The sequence below is a fragment of the Nematolebias whitei genome, chromosome 4 (assembly GCF_014905685.2).
Source record: "Nematolebias whitei isolate Nwh7 chromosome 4, NemWhi1, whole genome shotgun sequence".
NCBI lineage: Eukaryota > Metazoa > Chordata > Actinopteri > Cyprinodontiformes > Rivulidae > Nematolebias > Nematolebias whitei.
Window position 1 is genome coordinate 32155663 of NC_056501.1, and position 21595 is coordinate 32177257.

The 21595-nt window shown below is 38.6% G+C and overlaps 1 protein-coding gene across 1 annotated transcript; it reads right to left on the minus strand.

Annotated features, from left to right (window-relative positions):
* Positions 1-601: 601 nt before the first annotated feature.
* zgc:165573 (cysteine-rich and transmembrane domain-containing protein 1) lies at positions 602-18598 on the minus strand. The gene is made up of 3 exons (XM_037675980.1): positions 18435-18598; positions 12526-12841; positions 602-1494 (listed from the first exon to the last, which is right to left on the minus strand). Exons 2-3 carry the CDS (start codon positions 12821-12823, stop codon positions 1391-1393), a joined length of 402 nt encoding a protein of 133 aa, XP_037531908.1. The 5' UTR covers positions 12824-12841; positions 18435-18598; the 3' UTR covers positions 602-1390.
* Positions 18599-21595: the final 2997 nt, after the last annotated feature.

A 21595-nucleotide genomic window follows, 5' to 3' on the forward strand; every position in this document is an offset into this window, starting at 1 on the left:
AATATTTGGCCTCAGTTCGTCGCATTTAAGAAAGTGTGACTATACCAAAAAAAAACCAACAGGTGAGGACTGTAAGGAATCACCACTGTTGTTACTACAGTTCATTCTTGTTTTTATAACACTTCTAAATATGTAGCTTTTTCCCTCCATCATAAAGAGTTAAAGCCAGTAACAAGTTGTTTTAAGCAGAAGCTTTCAGACAAAGTCCAGAGTGTCTCCTGCTTTCCCTCCTGATGTGACCATACTTTGTACAATTTCTTTGTGTGTCCAATATGTTTTCTGCCAAAGTAAACCAAATATATTATAAATCTATAGCATAAAAGAGCTGAAAGCAGCATAAAGTTGAGGTTTATTTTACATAGAGCACATTTTTAATGAACTGGGCCCAAAAACGAGCTGCAAACACAGCCCTGCATTGGAAGCAATGTTGAAAAATGCTGAACAGATCCAATCAGGCTTCAGCAGCTGCAGTATTGATCTCCATAAACCACGTACATGCACACATCATGCTGCAGTCCACCCAATAATTGGAAATGACACCGTCTTTAATTATTGCAATAAATTACTTTAATGCAAGACTCATCCAAAGCAAAAAGGCATTCTACGAGTAATGTGGGTTTTTTTCCAGTTCAGCCATTACAACTTGTGTCATATATTCAGATTTATTTCCAGAATTTATAATAAAAAAAAAATGTGTAGAACAATTTTTCATATCAATGTAAGCAATAAAATAAATTAAAAAATATATATTGCAGCCATTAAATGTTGAAAGTAATTAAACATAAATCACTGTCGTCTTTAAAAACTTCTGTTTTCATTTGATTCCTTCCAAAGACACAGATCTAAGATCAGCTCGCGGGTCTTGGAGCACTTTGGGAGCAGAGGCCAGAATGAAGGATAGTCCTTAGGCATTGTGGGTAAAAGAACTGAAGACGTTTAAAGGCAGAAGGGGGTGAAGGAAATGAGAAAACAGGCAGGCAGGAGTGATATCTTACAGAGGTAATCATTGTAAAGTGCCAAAGAGCATTGCACTAGACAAGCCTGAGATCCACATACACTGTACTACAGTATGCATGATTGTTTATTTATCTTGGAGTGTGTGTGTGGTTATGTGTATGTACCTAACTTTGGACATAAGGCCTGAGATTCATCTGTGTAGAAGCTGAGTTTCAGTGTAACCTATGTACAAATGAATCAGTGTTGAGAGCTTAACGTCAGGTGAAGAGCATTCCATGTGGGACCGAGGCTTTCATTTATAGACAAGTAAAGAAAACAGAGGGAGAGCGGTAGAACGGAGCGGGGCTTAAGGCAGATAGAGGGGAAAGGTGGCGTGGACTGCAGAGAGACGGGGGTCGAGAGGGTAACAGGGCCAAACCGTTGAGGAACAGCGTTATGTCAGCATGTCCCAGAGACAGCAGCAACACAGGGCTGTCCAGCAGGCTGTCAGGCACGTGTCTCCTGTGTCGTCCCGTCTCCTGTCTTCCACCACATACACTGTAAAAAAAAAAAGAAGAAGAAATAACGAGTGTGAAAAGGGTTAGAAAAGACGAGCAGGCAAAATGAAAGCAATTAAGTGGTTTCTTGTCCAAAACTGCATAAAACTGGAGATAATTCTTGGAATTACTTCGTTAAGTCTCCAGCGGTGAGTTCAAGGGTAACCAAGGCTGATATGATTTCCTCTAATTACGTTCCTCATAGGAGGCACGTCTCCATGGTGATGTCATAGCAGCCACGAGCCATGATCAGATAGCAAAGTACCCTCAGTGCTGCTGCCTTACTGGCCACATCAGAGACGTTCAGCACAACATACCACATAGTTTCCTTTTCTTAATGTGCATCAGTGGCTTTAATTCTGTTTTAATGGTTTTATATATATATATATAATATATATATATATATATATATATATATATATGATTAGAAACAGTAAGAATTTGTGTTTGCATGCATGAGGTTTGAGTTCTCGCCTGAGGACACAAACGAGTCAAACAGAAAAGACCTGAATAAAAACATCTCCCCTTCCTTGTGTGTGATTAATGATTTATGTGGAAGCAAACACTCGTCCAGCTTTTAACAGCTGGTACCGTCTGACACGCTGCTTTAAGTGGCCTGCTTCCAGTCAAAAGGTAAAGCCAGGTTCTGATAATGATATCACGATCATGTGATTAGTGTTCTCGATCAAAGTCTCACAGCAGAAAGCTGGAAGGATGATTAATTTGACGGACCAGCAGAGCAGATCTTGGGTTAAATACAGGAGCAGAAACATCTCACCGCTTTCTAAAACATTGATGCTAACGTCTGGTCGTTTACTGGATGCTCGTTTGAGACGTGCTGTCACGATATCACCTTAAATTTCAGATCCAACTTGATTTTACACTAAAGAATCTTTACCATGGCTGCAAAGGAGCAAACGATTTCTGGAAGGGAATTACTGAATGTTCGGAGTAATTCCAACAAATGATCATATTCGAATAAAAAAATCAATTGTCATTTTATCTACGTAAAAACTAATTTTACTCTGCTAATTTTAACTTTTAAATTCATTTCATTTTACTAAAAAAAACTATGAACAAAACTTTTTTCAAGAAGTACTTTTGATCTTCAGGTGACTCGGTTGATCATTTTTGCTCATTGCATGGTACAGCGATGACATTTGATTGTTTTAATTCAAGATTACACCAAAATACATTTTGCCAACTTTATTTAAAATCCCTGATGAGGGCCATCATTCAAAAATTCAGCCTTCAACATTATCCCCATAAATTCCTGTTAATTCCTATAAAAGTTTATTTTGCATGGAAACTTTCCGACTTTGAACTTTCCCCAGAGTTTGCAACTTTATATTGAATTCCTTGCTTATATCATGTTACAGGTCAGAATGAAGCTAAAACTATTATTTGACAGATTTTATTTTGGTAAATAATAAATGGCTTTTTTTGCGAATATGATATAGCGTCTTGAGTTCCTATGACATCACAGCGACTAGTCGACTTTTATCATGTTGAGGTCGACTTTAAAAAACAAAGTCGTGCAACCCCTACCTGATACATGACAAAACTATAAACACCTAATAAACTAGCTTTGAATTGTTTCAACAATTTTACATAAAAGTTAGAAAACAATTTTGTTCTAGTATAGACAATTTTGCTGGAGTTTATAGATCTAAGGAGCTGGATTAAAAAAAACTGTTAATGCTTTTTATTTTCACCATTTAAATTGCACTCATAAAACCAGCTGATATAAATGGCTCTGAAAACCTACAGTCTTGTCTCGAGGCTGGACTAATTCCTTTACGTTTTATTCAGATGAAGCAGGGTTTTTTTTTCTTGGCTGCTTTTTAACTTCTTTTCAGTCCTGACCTTGTACCTGACCATTGTGAAGAACAAGTGTTGCTTGTAAAACAACTTAACGTTGACCTTTTAATCATTCAAGTGTAAAATGAAAAAGACCTACTTGAAATAATAAGGCTGTGCTGAGTCTATACAGAAAAAATACAGAAAAAATCTGCTTTAGTGCAGAGAAGCATTTTGGTACAAAAATTATAAATATAAAACTTTTGGTCTAATTGTTACTGTAAAAAAAAAAAAAAGACAGGTGGACAGGTGTCAACTATATTGTCCCCCCATAAAAAAGGTGATTCCCACAAAGCTAGCTTGATTAAAATTAGTTATTTGCTAAGTTGGCTGCTATATGTGGATTGAACATGTCAGTGGTTAAGATGGGGGATTTTAATACTCCGAAACTGGTTAATTAGATCAGTGATTTTCAAAGTGGGGGCTGCGGCCCACTAGCAGCGCCTCAGAAAGCTGGAGAGAAGAAAAAAAAAGCTAAAAATTTATATATTTATATACACACACAAATTACTGTAATAAAATGGGATAAACACGCTTGAGAGAGGTTAGATTTCGTTTGTTCTGGTCAAAAGTTTGTTGAAAGGTTGTTGTTGTTTTTTTCATATAGATTACAGTGTTTAAAACATGTTAGTTAATAACATTTTTATGCTCAGCAGCTGTAATAATTAACTGAATATAGTGAATAAAAATTAAAACATTCTAAAAGTTTATGTTTCTTTACATTTTTGTAGAATTGCTTGTGGGTTTGCGAGAGGGCCTCGGCCAGAAGGTAATGCTGTTTGGGGGGCCATGGCTAGGCCTGTCACGATAACAAATTTTGCTGAGCGATTAATTATCTCAGAAATTATTGCGATAAACGATAATATTGTTTGAAATTTGACAATAATTAATTATTGTCAAATTAAAGAAGAAATGTTGGTTAATTTGTTTTAAGTGTAGTGCCTTTTTTGACCACCAGATGGCAATATAAGACTGTTTGAACCGAAGGATGGATAGTGAGGGAGTGAGCAGCGTGTCTCTAAGAAAAATGGGAAGGAGGCCCCTTGACGTGACATGGGCTGTCAATTTTTTTCGGTTCTCAAAATGATGGACACTCGGTGTAGTTTGAGCTCTTTAGCATAGCATTTTTCACACAAAGCTTTTAATAAAAAATATCAGTAAACAAGTTCTCAGCTTCTTTTTGCAAAGAAAAACAACATTTTACACAATGGCATGGGTTTCAACCGTGAATTTTGGAGCTTCGACAAGACGTAGGTTTTTTTCCCAAGGTTGGTCTGTTAGCTTAGCTCGTAGCTTAGCTGATCAGCTAAGCTGCTTTTAATGATCCAAAAACGAGATTTTGAACAGTTAAAACAGATTTTAAAGAAAAAAGAGAAAGGGATGGGTCAGTGAAGAGCACCGGAGTTGAACCTTTTGTCACCCAGTGTCTTCAAAGAATGGACAGTAGTTATGCCTTACGCTCTAAGGACTGTTTGCATCTTCATGTTCCTCGTGTGGGAACAGAAAAGGTCAAGAAAGCTTTTAGCTTTTCTGCCCCCTCAGCTTAGAATGCCTTGCAAGCTGAATTAAAACTGACAGAACTTGTTACTTTTAGTGCTTTTTGCAAACTTTTAAAAAACCGACAAAGGATATCTTGTCAACAGTGCCTGTGTTTTAGATCTTAAATTGTTATTGTTTTAAATAATTATTGCCATTTACTGTTATACTGTATGTTTTATATTTTTATATATTTCTGAAGTCTTCATAATCTTGCTCCTTGTTTTGTTTTTTATGACGTGTGCTGCTGCTGCCTGTTCTTGGCCAGGTCACCCTTGTGAAAGAGTTCTTGATCTCAATGAGTTTTTTATCTGGTTAAATAAAGGTGTAATAAAAATAATTCAGTAGAAAGAGAGACAAGAAGAAATGATAAAGCTGATAAATGAAAATGAGGTTGATAATTTTCATTTATTATGTAATTAACTGATTTATTGTTTATTGTGACAGGCTTAGCCATACCATAGAAAAGTTTGGGAGCCCCTGAATAAGATGAAGCACCTGAAAAAGTAAATCTAAAAAGCTACTAATGGAAAATTATTATTTAAAAAAAAGACCTTCAGACATCCAACAGAGCTGTAGTTCAAGACCACTTTTAAACATATATGGAAGTTTGGACGTTTGCAAAAACTTTTAAGACTCACTTCACAAACAGTCAAGAGGAGACAACCATAGGAACCATTTACCTAATTTAGCATTGGGATTAACTGCACAAATATTCCAGGAAACCATATCCTTTTTACATTAGTTACCACTGACATGCAAATTATTTAAGAATGTATAAAAACACAAGGTCAATCTGGTGAATGTGTGTATGGTAATAGGTGTCATTTCCAATACATCTACAAGGTTTCTGCTAGATTTACGGAGTTAAAACTTTTTAAAGACCTTATGGTCCAAATTTAGAGGACTTACATAAACAGCGAAAAATGTGTCATTATATAATGTCTTTCAAATTAACAAATCTTATTGCCTTTCATTCAAATTCAGTCCAAATTAAAATGTAATTGTATTGTATTAAATCGTTCAAAAAGAACAATACAGACCCTTTCCAAAAAATTTGCATATCATGGAAAAGTTGTTTAAACTTCCATAATTCCATTCAAAAAGTTATTTTTTAATAGATGAAAGATTCAGGGGCCACAATTTAAACAATTTTAAGTATTTATCTGTTTATTTTTACATAATTTGGGCTTCCAGCTCATGAAACCCACGAAAACAGAATTTCAAAAAATTAGAATACTGTGGAGAAATCAGCCCAAATTTTGCAGGGCATAAATGTTTTAAACTGACTGTGACACACTAATCATCTACTAAACTCAAAGCACCTGCACAGGTTTCCCCAGGTGTCATTAAATTGCTTCAGTTTGGTTCAATTGTCTCAGTTCCGTTCAATATGGGGAAGACTGCAGACATAAGAACTGACCAGAAGACCATCATTGATACCCTCCATAGGATGGGTAAGCCACAAAAGTTCATAGCTCAGGAGGCTGGCTGTTCACAGAGTGCTGTGTCCAAGCACATCAATGGAAAGTCTAGTGGAAGGGCAAAATGTGGCAGGAGAAGATGCACCAGCAAAAGAGATGACCGTGGGCTTCAGTGGATTATCAAACAGAGAAGATTCCAGAATCTGTCAGAGATCCAGAAAGAGTGGAATGAGGCGGGAGTCACAGCTTCAAAAACCACCACATTCAGACGCATCCGGGAGATGGGCTACAACTGTCGGGTTCCTCGGTCCTCTTTTCTGATGAAAGTAAAGTGAGCCTTTCATTCGGAAATCAAGGTCCAAGGGTTTGGAGGAAGAAGGGTGAGGAACAGAGCCCATACTGCTTGAGATCCAGTGTGAAATATCCACAGTCAGTCATGATTTGGGGTACAATGGCCGGTGCAGGTGTTGGTAAACTCTGCTTAATTAAATCCAAGGTCACCGCAACAGTCTACCAGAATGTTTTAGAGGACTTCATGATTCTTGCTGCTGAGGATCTGTATGGAGATGCAGATTTCATCTTCCAGCAGGACCTGGCCCATGCCCATGCCGCCAGAAGCACCAAAACCTGGTTTGATGCCCATGCCACAGTGTTTGACTGGCCAGTGAACTCACCGGACCTAAACCCCATTGAGAATCTATGGGGTGTTCTCAAGGGGAAAATGAAGGTCACCAGACCCAACAACAAAGAAGAGCTGACAGCAAGCATCAAGGAAATCTGGGCTTCCATAACTCCCAGTCAATGCTACAGGCTGATTGCCTCAATGCCACGTCGCATCGAAGCAGCGATTAAGGCAAAGGGATTCCCAACCAAGTATTATAATAATAATAATAATAATAATAATAATAATAATTATTATTATTATTATTATTATTATTATTATTATTATTATTATTATTATTATTATTATAATAAATAATAATTATAATAATTATTATTATTATACTTTATTTATAAAGCCGGTTCTGTCGGGAAACATTGGATGTTCTCTGTCTGCCGGACCCGGTTCTGGAGGGCAGTCTGGAAGGGCTGCTGCTGCGGTTGTTATTACCATCAAGCAGCTAACAAGACCTGCTAACACTGCTAACACTGCTAACAAAACCGCACCGCTAACTGAACCACATCGCTAACAGTACCATTGTGTCAACGGGACCATGTTGTTAAGATAACCTCACTGTCATCAGAACCACTCTGCCAATAGGAGCGTGCTGTTATAGATTTATTTATTTTTCACTTTTGGCACCTTGTTTCTGTATTTTTATTGCATGCTTTGAATAAATCCCAGTTTATATTAGTTTTGTGGTCAGCTCCGAGCCCGAATCCTCTCGCATTAAGCGTGTAAATTATAGCCGAACCGAACGTATGAGAACCGTGCTGCTCTTGTTCGGTGTACTGTTTTGCACTATTAGTGACTAGCGTATCTTAGATCTTCTAGCACACCATTGGGCATTTGTTTAGCGTATATCTTAGTTGATATCTTAGATCCTTATTTACTGTTGCTTTTTACACTTAATATTTTTGATACTGTTGGATGTAACTGGGACCCTGTGTACACAATTTTGTTCCACCTCATGTACCACATGTGATGTGAAAGACAATAAAGGACCTTGAGCATGCATCAGGAAATAAAGAACCTTGAATCCTTGAATAAAGTCAATTCAATGCATTCATTCAAGGAATGCTAGGACTTGGGTCTGCAAAATTAACACACAGAAACAGGAGCCACTTAATAAATTTCTGTATTTAGAGTTGATAAGGTGTCATAAGAAATATGACAGTGAGAGGACTGAAGAGAGGTGACAGGAATATAAGGAGATGCAATGTAGAGCAAAGAGGGAGGTAGCAAAGGCAAAGCAGAAGGCATACAGTATGATGAGTTGTATGGGAGTCTGGACACTAAAGAAGGCAAGAACAAGGACTTGTACCAATTGGCAAGACAAAGAGATCAGGCTGGAAATGATGTGTAACAGATTAGGCTTGTTAAAGTTAGGAATGGTAATGTTCTAAAAAGTGAGGAGAGGGTGACGGGAAGATGGAAGTATGCTGGTGAAGATGGAAGTAGTACTTTGAGGAGCCAGTGAATGAAGAGAATGAAAGAGAAAGAAGAGTAGAGGTCATAGAAACTGTGGACCAGGAAAAAGGGTTGTAAGCTCAATCATCCAGTTAGACAACAAAAAAGGTTAAATGGTGTCATCTGGACCAGTTTCTTTAAGTGAGAAACGTTTCGTCCCCCATCCAGAGGACTTCCTCGATCCTGCCAACCAGAGGTTGGTACCATAGTGTTGCACAGAGGTGTCGTGTGGAAAAGAGGGAACATCCGTCTGTTTTGTCTGTGCAGCAAACAAGGTTGGTTTATTGTTTTCCAGGCATCACAAAAACATAGGCTCCCAAAATGACAAGCCTTCCATCAGACTCTCGTACATTCAGCAGTCCACCCATATATATACCCAGTCAGACCCTGTCTTCAATTCAACTTCAATTCAAATTGGCCAGTCATCTCAGCCTTCCAGAATGGAAAAACAACAAAGTTCACTATCACAAAAATAATCTAAACATTAACAATTATTTATTGGTAAAGAAATACTAAGCAAACATTTCATGTCCACAGATGCACAATTTACAATTCAGTTTATTCTTTTAATTAATTACTGTGGCTTTCTTTTAATTCTCAACCAATCAAACTCCTGCTCTCATCAGCTCACTTCCTATAAAAGAGATGGATTTGAGGTGGGCTTCCTCTTTAGCTGGAACACAAGATGGCTGCCACAGAGAACACACCCACATGGTAACAAACATTACAGTAGTACTTTGGCACCCAACAAAATGTTCAATCCCACACTCTGGAACTAAAATAGACAAGTTAAGGAAGAATTAGTGCTTCTTAACACATAGGTTGCCTCAACTGCTTTGTTTCAAGCCAACCTCCTGTTGAAATCTCAAAAGTAAGCTTTTGAGGACCAGAAAGTGGGAAAAATTAGTGAGGGTGAAGTCCAGAAAGCTCTGAAAAGAATAAAGAAGGGGAAAGCAGTAGGACCTGAAGTGACCATACCAGTGAAGGTTTGGAAATGTCTTGGAGAGATGGCAGTGAGGTTTTTGATTTAAATATTCAATGGTATATTTGAAGGTGAGAAAATGCTTGAGGAATGGAGAACTATGCTGATGTCCATTTTTAAGAACATGGTGATGTACAGAGTTGTAGCAACTACAGGGGAATTACACGGATGAGCTACACAATGAAGATCTGTCTAAAACTCTATCTTTGTGGATTCAGAAAAAGTTTATAAAAGGGTGCCAAGGGAGGAGGAGTGGCATTGCATGAGAAAATCTGGAGTGGCAGAGAAGTATGTTAGACTGATACAGCACATGTATGAGGACAGCAGGACAGTGGTAAGATGTGCTGTAGGAGTGACGGATAGCTTCAAGGTGGAGGTGGGATGGCATCAAGGATCGGTTCTGAGCCCCTTCTTGTTTGCTCTGGTGATGAACCAACTATCAAATGAGGTCAGGCAGGAATCCCCGTGGACTATGATGCTTGCGGATGACATTGAAAGGAGGGACAGTTGGTATATTGGTAGAAGAATGTTAGAAATGCAGCTGCCAGGAAAAAAAATAAAGAAGGCAGCCATACATGTACAAACCAGATTCCAAAAAAGTTGGGACACTAAACAAATTGTGAATAAAAACTGAATGCAATGATGTGGAGATGGCAAATGTCAATATTTTATTTGTAATATAACATAGATGACAGATCAAAAGTTTAATCTGAGTAAATGTAACATTTTAAAGGAAAAATATGTTGATTCAAAATTTCACAGTGTCAACAAATCCCAAAAAAGTTGGGACAAGTAGCAATAAGTGAATGGAAAAAGGAAATTGAGCATATAACGAAAAGCTGGAAGACCAATTAACACTAATTAGGTCAATTGACAACATGATTGGGTATAAAAAGAGCTTCTCAGAGTGTCAGTGTCTCTCAGAAGCCAAGATGGTAAGAGGATCACCAATTCAACCATTGTTGCGCAGAAAGATAGTGCAGCAATACCAGAATGGTGTTACCCAGCGTAAAATAGCAAAGACTTTTTAGTTATCATCATCAACCGTGCATAACATCATCAAAAGATTCAGAGAATCTGGAACAATCGCTGTGCGTAAGGGTCAAGGCCGTAAAACTCTACTGGATGCTCGTGATCTCCGGGCCCTTAAACATCACTGCACCTCAAACAGGAATGCCACTGTCAAGGAAATAACAGAATGGGCTCAGGAATACTTCCAGGAAGCATTGTCAGTGAACACAATCCACCGTGCCATCCGTCGTTGCCAGCTGAAACTCTACAGTGCAAAGAGGAAGCCATTTCTAAGCAAGCTCCACAAGCTCAGACGTTTGCACTGGACCAGGGGTCATTTAAAATGGAGTGTGGCAAAATGGAAGACTGTTCTGTGGTCAGATGAGTCACGATTTGAAGTTCTTTATGGAACACTGGGACGCCATGTCATCCAGACCAGACAGGACAAGGATAGCCCAAGTTGTTATCAACGCTCCGCTCAGAAGCCTGCATCACTGATGGTATGGGGTTGCATGAGCGCTTGTGGCATGGGCACCTTGCATGTCTGGAAAGGCACCATTAATGCAGAGAACTATGTTCAGGTTCTAGAACAACATATGCTCCCATCTAGACGTCATCTCTTTCAGGGAAGACCCTGCATTTTTCAACACGATAATGCCAGACCACATTCTGCAGCAATCACAACATCATGGCTACGTAGGAGAAGGATCCGGGTACTGAAATGGCCAGCCTGCAGTCCAGATTTTTCACCTATAGAGAACATTTGGCGCATCATAAAGAGGAAGGTGCGACAAAGAAGGCCCAAGACGATTGAACAGTTAGAGGCCTGTATTAGACATGAATGAGAGAGCATTCCCATTTATAAACTTGAGAAACTGGTCTCCTCTGTCCCCAGACGTCTGTTGAGTGTTGTAAGAAGAAGGGGGGATGCCACACAGTGGTAAAAATGGACTTGTCCCAAATTTTTTGGGATTTGTTGACGCCATGAAATTTGGAAACAACAGATTTTTCCCTTAAAATGATACATTCTCTCAGTTTAAACTTTTGATCTGTGATTTGTGTTCTATTCTGAATCAAATATTAGATGTTGGTACCTCCACATCATTGCATTCAGTTTTTATTCACAATTTGTTTAGTGTCCCAACTTTTTTGGAATCCGGTTTGTATATGGATGCAGTTAAAAGTGGACATTGTGGTAGCTGGAGTGAAGACAGCGGATGTAGAGGACAGAGTGAAATGGATGACTCGCTGTGGCGACCCCTGAAGAGAGAAAAGCCGAAAGAAGAAGAGTTGATCAGGTGCAACTGATGTGATGAAAAAGCTAAATATAGTTTTACTACTGATAATACCTATGATAAAATCACATGTATCACTGAGTTTGTGGATTTTTGTACTGTGTAAATGAACCTAAAGAAAATTCTGTACCAAGAGTTAGAAAACATTTTTGCCAGCCTTGGTTTCTTTTAAATTTTCATACATATTTCATTTGGATGTACTAATTCAACTGGATCGTCAGAAAAGGAAGGACCAATTAGTAGTGCACTGTTGCATAAAAATTATATTTCCAGCTAACACTGCCTTTTTATGATCTGGTATATTTTCCAAGCATAAATAAAGTCATCTGAATAACTAGTCACAGATATTAGCAAGTTCTGTGAATAGCGAGTGGCCACCGGGGCACTAACAATCGATTGTTAGGCTGATGGTGCTCTTTTTGCATGTGAACTAGTTTTGTCTGTCACCAGCAAACTGGTTGATCCACCATGATAAGGTGTCATTTATAAGACAAAGTTTGTTGCAGCTCCTCAGACTGAAGAAGTCTTTTGGATAAAAGACAAAAACGTTTCACCAAAGAAGAATTCATCCAGAGGACCTGACTCAACCTTGTTAGTCACAGAAGTTAACAGAACAGATTGGTAGCAGTAAAAGTAGCTTGGCCAGTATTACTGGTCGTGATAATTGACTTGCAGCCTCCTGATTCGGCTGTATTCCCAGTCTAATAAACAAAGTATTTTTAATGCCATCAGAGGTATGAGACACCTCCTGCACACCTATATTCACGACATAAACGTCTCTTTTCACACTCACCTGTGTTTTTTGGTGCTTCTCCATACATGGGCCCAGGAGGGGGTCCACCCTGCCAGCCGTACTGTGGTTGACCGGGATATCCATAAGGAGGCTGTCCAGGGCCAGGATATGGACCTCCAGGTCCCATTGGTCCAGGAGGGTAGTTAGGGTAAGCTGGATTGGGCTGTTCCATGTTCACAGGATACCCCTGTGGAGGATAACCTTGAGGAGGGTAACCTTGTGGAGGTGGGCCTTGCGCTGGGTAGCCCGGAGCTGTTGGGACATTGCCTGGATACGGAGGGGGCTGTTCGAAATTCATCTCTGGGTTGAAGGGTCACTTTAAAATAAGAAGCATAGAAGTGACAGCATAAATAGGGACTCTTGAAGTCCAGAAAATAAATAAATGAATGTCTATGCATAGTGACCAATCAAAAATTCTTGATTTTTTTTTTTTTTTTTTGTTAGTGAATGTACAGTTTCTAAGCAGCTAAATCATGCTAGCACATCTTAGTTGTAAAGATTTTTAGTGGATGAAGATAGATGACTATTTGTAACATCTATTATGTGTTTAACTATAAAGTCAGAGGACGCACAAGAGATTTAAGAGTATACTCAATAGAAACTAAATTTTCTACAGACGTCTGCTGCTACTTCACTATTCAGGCTTTTGTTTTCCTCCATATCCCAGCTTCCACCTAAACTGGCGACAAAGTGTTCAACTGATGCACTTTTATGCTTTGAGGTGTGCAAAAGTATGTAAAATATTAAGGATCTACAAACTGGATTGTAAAGAGTACATGAGTTTTCTTTGCACAAATTCCTCTGCCCAAAAACCTGGAGGATTGGTACTTGTATCATTTATAATTTGCAATAGGGTTGTTGCACAATATAGCTAACACGTATACCGGTAAATGATGAAAGAAAAGTGTGCAACTGTGAATACAATCAACTTTGCAAAGAATTCAACAAAATGAATGCTAAAAATATAAATTTGGCAATCGGATGGACTCACAAGCGAGTGCTGTGAACACTGTGGACAGGACATGCGAGTTTAACTCATAATGTTGACGTTTTCTTCACAATATTCAATATGATAATAATATTCAGATGAAAATGAGCCCAAGTCTAAATGTTGTGCAATGCAGCAAATGTTACTTTTACATATATGCTATGATTGCACAATGTATTGATTAATAAAGTAAAAAATAAAAACATATATATTGTTTTGCTATGTTTCTCTAATATCATGCAGGCTGAAATGTAGTCACAGACGAAGAAAGCTCTGTAACCTTGGAGAAAATGTAATTGTTTTTTTTTCTCTAAACTTACTGTTATAAACACAGACAAATGTCCAATTCAAACAGAAATCAGAAAAAAGGTCTGTTGTTGTTTATTGTTCTGAGATAGAAACTGAAACTGGCAAGTTGGAGCTCAACAAAAGGTAGAAACTGGAATGAGTCTAGAAAACTATGACTGGTCCAACTCTAATTAACACCAACCTGATTTTCAGTGACAAGATGTAATGTAAGAGAGACATGTTGACATCTTGTCCATAATTTACAGCCAACAAACCAAACGTCCCGTTCACCTTTGCCCTTTTTCACTTTGGAAGATAAAAGTCACCTCCAGAGGCGCGTTAGATAACGAATTCCTTTCACCACAGATGAGACATCTTTCTTGAGAAAGGACGAAAATGAAGTTGTCACATTTTATTGTTAACTAGTTTACCCTGCGCGTGTCTCTCCCCAGTTCACTTCTCTATAAAATCATGAGAGAAACAAGAGTGACGAAGCAAAGAAAAACTACAGCGGATTGTTGTTTGCAGACGGTGACTCTCGATTCAGCGATCAATGACAACCCATCCAGAGAAGAGTACTATTATCTTATGGTTCACACACACACCTTTCATACAGCTCCAGATGAGGTTGATGAAATGAACCCAAGTAAATCAAATAAAAGAAAGAAGGTGGGTAATGTTGTGAGTAGACATGTCTGTACCAATTGTTTTCACACTTTGTTTTCCTCCTCAGTCACACACAAATGTGACAAGCCACACCAGATCACACACTCATGTTGGAAGAGGTGTGTGTGAAACCTACATGATGGGGAAACTGCTTCCAGGTTTAATCTTTAAGCCATCACGCTGAAATAAAAAAGTGCCCATGATGCTCTCAGTGCCTGAAGGTTATCTGTTCCACTTTAGACCTCATTAAAACAAAGTGAATTTCACAACCAGCTAATGTTTTGTGATGAGACAAATGCATCACAAACCACCATGCAAGCCTGCTCATGAATAACAACAATGGAAAATGTTCTGGACTGAGAGCTGAAACACTGCCGGTCCTCCAAGGATGTCTCAGTCATGTCTTATGTACACTGTAAACCCTCTTTTCTGCTCATCTGCCCCAACCGTCAAAACCTCAGAGACGAAAGCAACAATCACTGGAACAGAAAACTGATTTAGGGCAATCTGCCACACACACACACACATCATTTAATTTCTTAGTGCGTATCTGGAGTAGAAAAACTGATATTGAATTATCTGCATTTTAAGTATAAAGACCTTTTTATATTAGTTTAGTTAATACTAGTTTAGTATATTAGTTATATTAGTTTATATTAGTTTGATTGCATTCAACAGTAGAGTTGTATTCGGGTCTAAACAACCCGACCCGACACCAGCCAGTGGCCATGTTTTCAGAGCACGACCCGACCCACCAATTTGCCTGTAATTACAGACCCGAACCCCAAAATATATATACTTTTTTTTATTAAGCTTTTGCTGCTTTTGTAAGCAAATCAGTTTGACATGATATTTTGAAAACATATTTCAAAGAAAGGAAGATATAAAATTTCTTGTTTATTAACAAGTCACCAAATGGATATTAGCATACAAAACCAATAGCCTAAAAAAATCTGCTCTAAACATAGGCTATTATACAGACGGAACAAAAATATTTATTATTATTTTGTAGATGCTGCTACTTCCTTCACTGCAGATGACGGCAGGGTGCGGAGCTGGGCGCGCGCGGCCGGTGATCCATCCGGCTGATCAGCAGACGTGTGCGACCGATGATCTGGTGATCCATCTAAAACGTAAGACTTTTTTTTTTAACCTCTTTCAACCGGCTGGTCGGACCTGAACGTGCACCTTACCTGACACACATCAGCAGGTTTCACTGTGCTGGCTATGTAGAGTGAGTTCTCCCATTTTAAAAAAGCATCAAAAGCCCGAGACTGACCTGGCCCGCCCATCAAGCACATCATTTTGGCCCGACCCGACCAGAAATTCGGGCTTGGGCTCACATCTAGGGACAATTTAGAGTCACCCATCAGCCTAACATGCATGTTTTTGGTCTGTGAGAGGAAACCGGAGTACCCGGAGAAAACCCACACATGCACGGAGAGAACATGCAAACTCCACCCAGAATAGTCCCCGGCCGGGATTCGATCCAGCAACCTTCTCACTGGAGAGGTGGCAGCTCTTCCAAATGTGCCACCGTGCTGTTACTGGCATGCCAAATTTTCTAAATTGGTGAACTTGGCAATTATAGTTATACCTGTATATGTTGGCTAAGTTTAATGAGCTGTCGTGACCAGCTTGAATTGGGTCCATTCCAAATGTTAATGATTTCTTGATGTACAGTCATCGACTACTTTGAGAGTTTTGCTAAAATCTGTTAAGTGGTTCACAATATTTTTCTAACAGACAGACTGGACAGTGCATAAAAACACAGGCACTCACACAGGCTTGTTTTTTTTTTACTTTTTTCACTTTCAACCATGAGCAATAATAAGGTTTAATAGCAGCAACTGACATTTACTCTCCCAGGAGAAAGGATACGTTGTAGATTATTTCTAAATGCAAAGCTCGTGTGAACATGAAACCTAACAAACAGGACACTGTTTCTAAATCTACTACACGTCACTGTGTGGTGCCTGAACGTGTAAGCCCTATGACGACAAAGGCTTTGGAAGTTTGGTCACAGTGAAACTCCAAGTCATTTATTTTCAATGCACCGGTAAGACAGCTTTTACAATACCAGCTGACCCAAAGCTCACCTGAATGGTGTCAATTTCATTTGTCCTTTGGAACTATGGAAAGACTAAAATCCCTGTTGTGGAAAAAGTTATCAGAGCTTTTTACCCTATTTCCTGTAAGTAGGCTCTTTCTTTGGTGATTACAATCCATTCAAATAATTAACCTGTAACTAGGCCTGTCACAATAACAAATTTTGCTGGGCGATTAATTGTCCCAGAAATTATTGTGATAAACAATAATATTGCTTGAAATTTGACAATAATTAGTAATTATTGTCAAATTTAAGAAGAAATGTTGGTTGAATAGTTTTGCATGTAGTACCTGTTTTTTTACCACCAGATGGCAGTATAAGACTATTTGAACAGAAGGATGGGTAGTGAGGGAGCGAGCAGCGTGTCTCTTTAAGAAAAATGGGAGGGAGGCCCCTTGACGTGACATGTGCTGTTCCTTCCTGTTTTTCAGTTCTCAAAATGGCGGACGCTTGGTGTGGTTTGAGCTCTTTAGCATAGCATTTTTCACGCAAAGCTTTTAATTTTAAAAAAAAAATCGGTAAACAAGTTCTTCCTTTTGCAGAGAAAAACAACGTTTTACACAAAGGCACGGGTTTCATCCGTGAACTTTGGAGCTTTGACAAGACTGAGGTTTTTTGAGGTCGGCCTGTTGCCTTAGCTCGTAGCTTAGCTGATCAGCTTAGCTGCTTTTAACGATCCAAAAACGCAATTTTGGACGGTTAAAATGGATTTTAAAGAGAAAGGGAGCAGTGAGGAGCACCAGAGGTGAGCCTTTTGTCGTCCAGTGTCTTCAGTAGAAAGAGAGAGACATGAAGAAACGATGAAGCCGATAAATGAAAATGAGGTTGATAATTTTCATTTATCATGCGATTGATTTATTGTTTATTGCGACAGGCCTACCTGTAACCAACAAGGACGCCTTACAATAGTGTCAAAGTTCATCTTTATTTCACTTACCGTATATAAACATCTATATTTTTTAACCTTTTTCTTGACTGAAAACAAAAGGTTTTTTTTTGCATTAATCTTTACTGCAGGGCTGGTTCTGGGTCCATTTGCATGCATGTCATTTGGTTGTCTCCAACGAAACAACAGATGTCAGTGAACGAGCTCAGAGGATGTTTCCACAACAAAAATCACAGTGATAATATCATGTTCAGCGACAGGCGTACACATGGACGGTTCATCTGAATGATCTGTGGGTGCCCTAAATCCCTCTGAACCTCATCATATTACTGATTCAATGAAAAACAGGCTCGGTCAGTTCATGGGAAATCACCTCAAAGGACACTGTAAGAAAATGCATGAACAGTAACAAGATATTTAGGCATACAGCACATTTCAGCCATTTTAGCTGAATAAACAGGAACATGATATGGAGTAGGAAAGATACACATAGAGCAGATCTGTAACCAAGCAACTATTGTTTGGTTTTAATGAACTCCAGGGACATAAAGACATGGCTGTATATGAAGACATCCCTTTGGATTTAATTAGGAGCCCGTTTATCTTCACAAACACCCACTCAGAGCAACCAAAAGATAAGATAAACTAAATCACGACAACTAATGACAGTGACGATAAGCCCCACATTAAAGAGAACCAAGCTAGCATCAGCTTGCTTATCGTCATATTTGGTTTTTATATGAATTAATAGCAGAGGTATACTTGTATCAATAAAGCCATTTCTCTAAACTATTATTATCATGGATATCATTAGGTTAGGGTATGAATGACACTTAATAATAACTGTGTGACTGCAGAGATGTGCTAAACAGATGTGGCACCTGCAGGCCCTAACCCAGTCCAGCTCGGTGTCCTCCTAACCCAGTGAGTTCACCAAATAACACGAATAACGGGCACCTTAAAGAGCTTACCGTGAAACGAACGCTATTCCAATATGTCGACAGACGTCGGGGTATCAGCTCGACAAAACCCTTCCTCCTTTCGGCGTTTTCTTTTTCTTATTTTTCCTTTACCGCAATATGCGACCCCTCTGTCTCTAAAGTCCAGCAAGAGTATCGCGTTAGCTGGACGTGACGTCATTAGAAGGCGTGCGCAAAGGGGGGTGGCAACTGGACACTGAAGCATCTGATTGGCTGCCGTCTCGGCCGTTGGTCAAAGCGACCAATCAGAAAGCAGAGCGATGACACAAGGGGACTCTGATGGAGGAAAAACAATGGTCATTTGACTTGCTAAAACATTCATTAGGTTGACGAAATGCACACGAAACGCTTAAATGAGTGACTCGTGAATGTTAATCACTTACTGATAGGTGACCTCGTTACTCTTATTTACGTTATTTTGATTATAATAGTAGAAAAAAAACGATACCCGTCTTTAAAAACAGTGTATTAACTTTAAATTAAAGATGGATGCAATTCTGTTTTCCACCAGCAGATGTCAGTCTAGACCTACTCGTCTAGACGAGCACAGTAGTTGTGTTGATGTCAATGTTTTGAGCGCATCTGTGTGCCTGTCTGCCTGTTAGCAAAATATCTCGTGAAACTACTGGACGATTTTTTTTTATTATTATTATTATTATTATTATTATTATTAAACTTTCAGGAAATAATCATTTAATGTAAATTCCCAGCTGATTGACTTTTGGAGCCATTTAAGACAGCCACCACATTATCAGACCTTAGAAAACACTAAAAAAAAAGCTGTAACCCAGAGTTACAGATGCTGAGCTATGATGTGTTGTAGTGGCTGAAAGTCCTTCCCAAACATATTCTGAGCATATTATGTTCACATTATGCTACAACTCTTTTCATCATTTTTTTACATTATTGTTGCCTTGCTCTTGCCATTGGACTTGAAGCAGTGAGGGCTTTTAAATTAAGGCTGTGATGTGAATTTAGAAGCATTTTGTTGACTGCTTTGCTTCTTATTCTCTTTTATCCATAATAAAACAGAAAACATATTTTCTTAGCATACTGTATGTAAATATGTACATGAAGTTAGGTTTTATAGTGCAACAAACAGACTCAATTTATGTTTATTCATGTATTTACAACTGTCTGCGGGGTGGGGTGGGGGGGGTCAGAGGTCAAGCTTTGCATATTTTCTCTGAGTAAGACATCTTCTTTACAGAGAAGCAACTTATCTTCTGTTATGACAAGAAAGAGTTATAGCTCGGCAGCCACTTTTAGCAGGGACTCTGCAGACAGAGTGAGAGACGCATGCACACTCACACTGATCTATGAAAGTAAAAAAGATGGCGCAGAAGGAGTTTCTTAATGACGCAGTGCAAGGAAATGTCCTGCATTCAGGAGCAGAGATGTGTCATCAGTAGAAGCGTGAGAACAAGAACTGTAACTGTTAACAAGACGTGACTTCACTGAGACTAAAGTCTGTTTAGCATCAAAAGCTCTTGCACAGCAGCTACACACAACAAGAGAAATTACATTTCCTGCGAAAGAGTGAAAGCTTATTGCAGAAGAACTTGCTGAATAACCGCTGAAATTAGCTAAATAAAAATGCTGAAATGTAAATGAAATGCAAACAAGCCTCAATTAGAAGAAGAAAGAAGAAAGAACACATATTTGCTGAATTCGGTTTGAATAAGTAGAAATAAACACAAAAATGAAGAAATTAGCTAAAAAATGAACAAATAAGTAAATAATTGCTGAAAAGTATAGCTGAAAAGGCAGAAAGAAGCTTAAATTACCAAAAGGAAGTGGAAAGAGTTGAAATGAGCTAAAAAAAAAAAATTTTTTTTTAAGTGGAATTTGCTAAAAAAAAAAAAACTAAAATTAGCATAAAACTGCTAAAATAGCAGAAAAAGCTGAAGCTAGCTGAAAGAAGTTAGAAGAAGCACAAAAATTGTACCGTAGTTAGCAGAAAGAAGCTGAAGGGAGCACAAAACAGCTGAAAGTAGCTGATATATTTTTTTATTTGCACAAGGAAGCTGAAAGAAGCTGAAGCAGAACAAAATGTGAAAGGAGCAGTAAAAGGTTGTGAACAGATCTAAGAATGTACAATGAGCTCAATTCATTTTCTATGAGAGAAAAAATGGCAGAAAAGGCTAAATATGTCAAAAAGCTAAAGTTGCACCGATACCAAAAGTCATAGCACCCTTCTCCTGAAAGAGCTGAACGTTTTGATTTATGATTTGTTGAAATAAAACAAAAACAGTGGAATGAGAACGATGCTGAAAAACGTATGGAAGAAAAATGGATCACAACAGTGTGAATGCTTCATAAACATTCGCACGATGAGGAAGAGCACAACAAATACAGCTGTGTTCATATGTTTACATACACACATGTGTTTACATGTGTCAAATAAATATGGCATATGAATGTCATATTTATTTCAGTGTTCCAGTGTAAATTATTTGAACAATCCACAGATTAACTGAGCACAACACAACTTCAGGGTTTGTTGTTTTTAGACCTTTCACGAAAACAAATTTTTCTGAGTGATTGTCTCAGAAATTATTGCGATAAATGATAATATTGTTTGAAATTTGGCAATAATTATTGTCAAATTTAAAAAGAAATGTTGGTTAATTTGTTTTGAGTGTAGTGCCTTTTTTGACCACCTGATGGCAGTATAAGACTGTTTGAACCGAAGGATGGATAGTGAGGGAGCGAGCAGCGTGTCTCTTTAAGAAAAATGGGAGGAAGGCCTCTTGACCAGTGTTGCCAGATTGGGCGGTTTTCATTCTGATTTTGCAGGTAAAAATTGCTTTGAGCGGGTGGGGATAATTTGGGTGGATTTGGAATCAGATCTGCAGTTTTTGAGTTAACCTATTAAACACATTTCAAACAATCATTCATCATTATTTCATTGCAAAACTCCCCTGACCTTTCTCCATCACTGATTGGCTATTGTCATCTGCCAGGGCGTTCACAACAGACAAATGGTAAGGCAGTTTTAGTGGACACCTGGTTGAGTGGGCTGGCCCGTTGCAGAGGTACGGCGGCGTGGCCGCCATATTGGATGTGGCAGAACTGACGGACAACTGATAGAAGGAAATGGACTTCAAAGTGTTTTATGTTAATGCCTGTCATTCACACACACTAATATA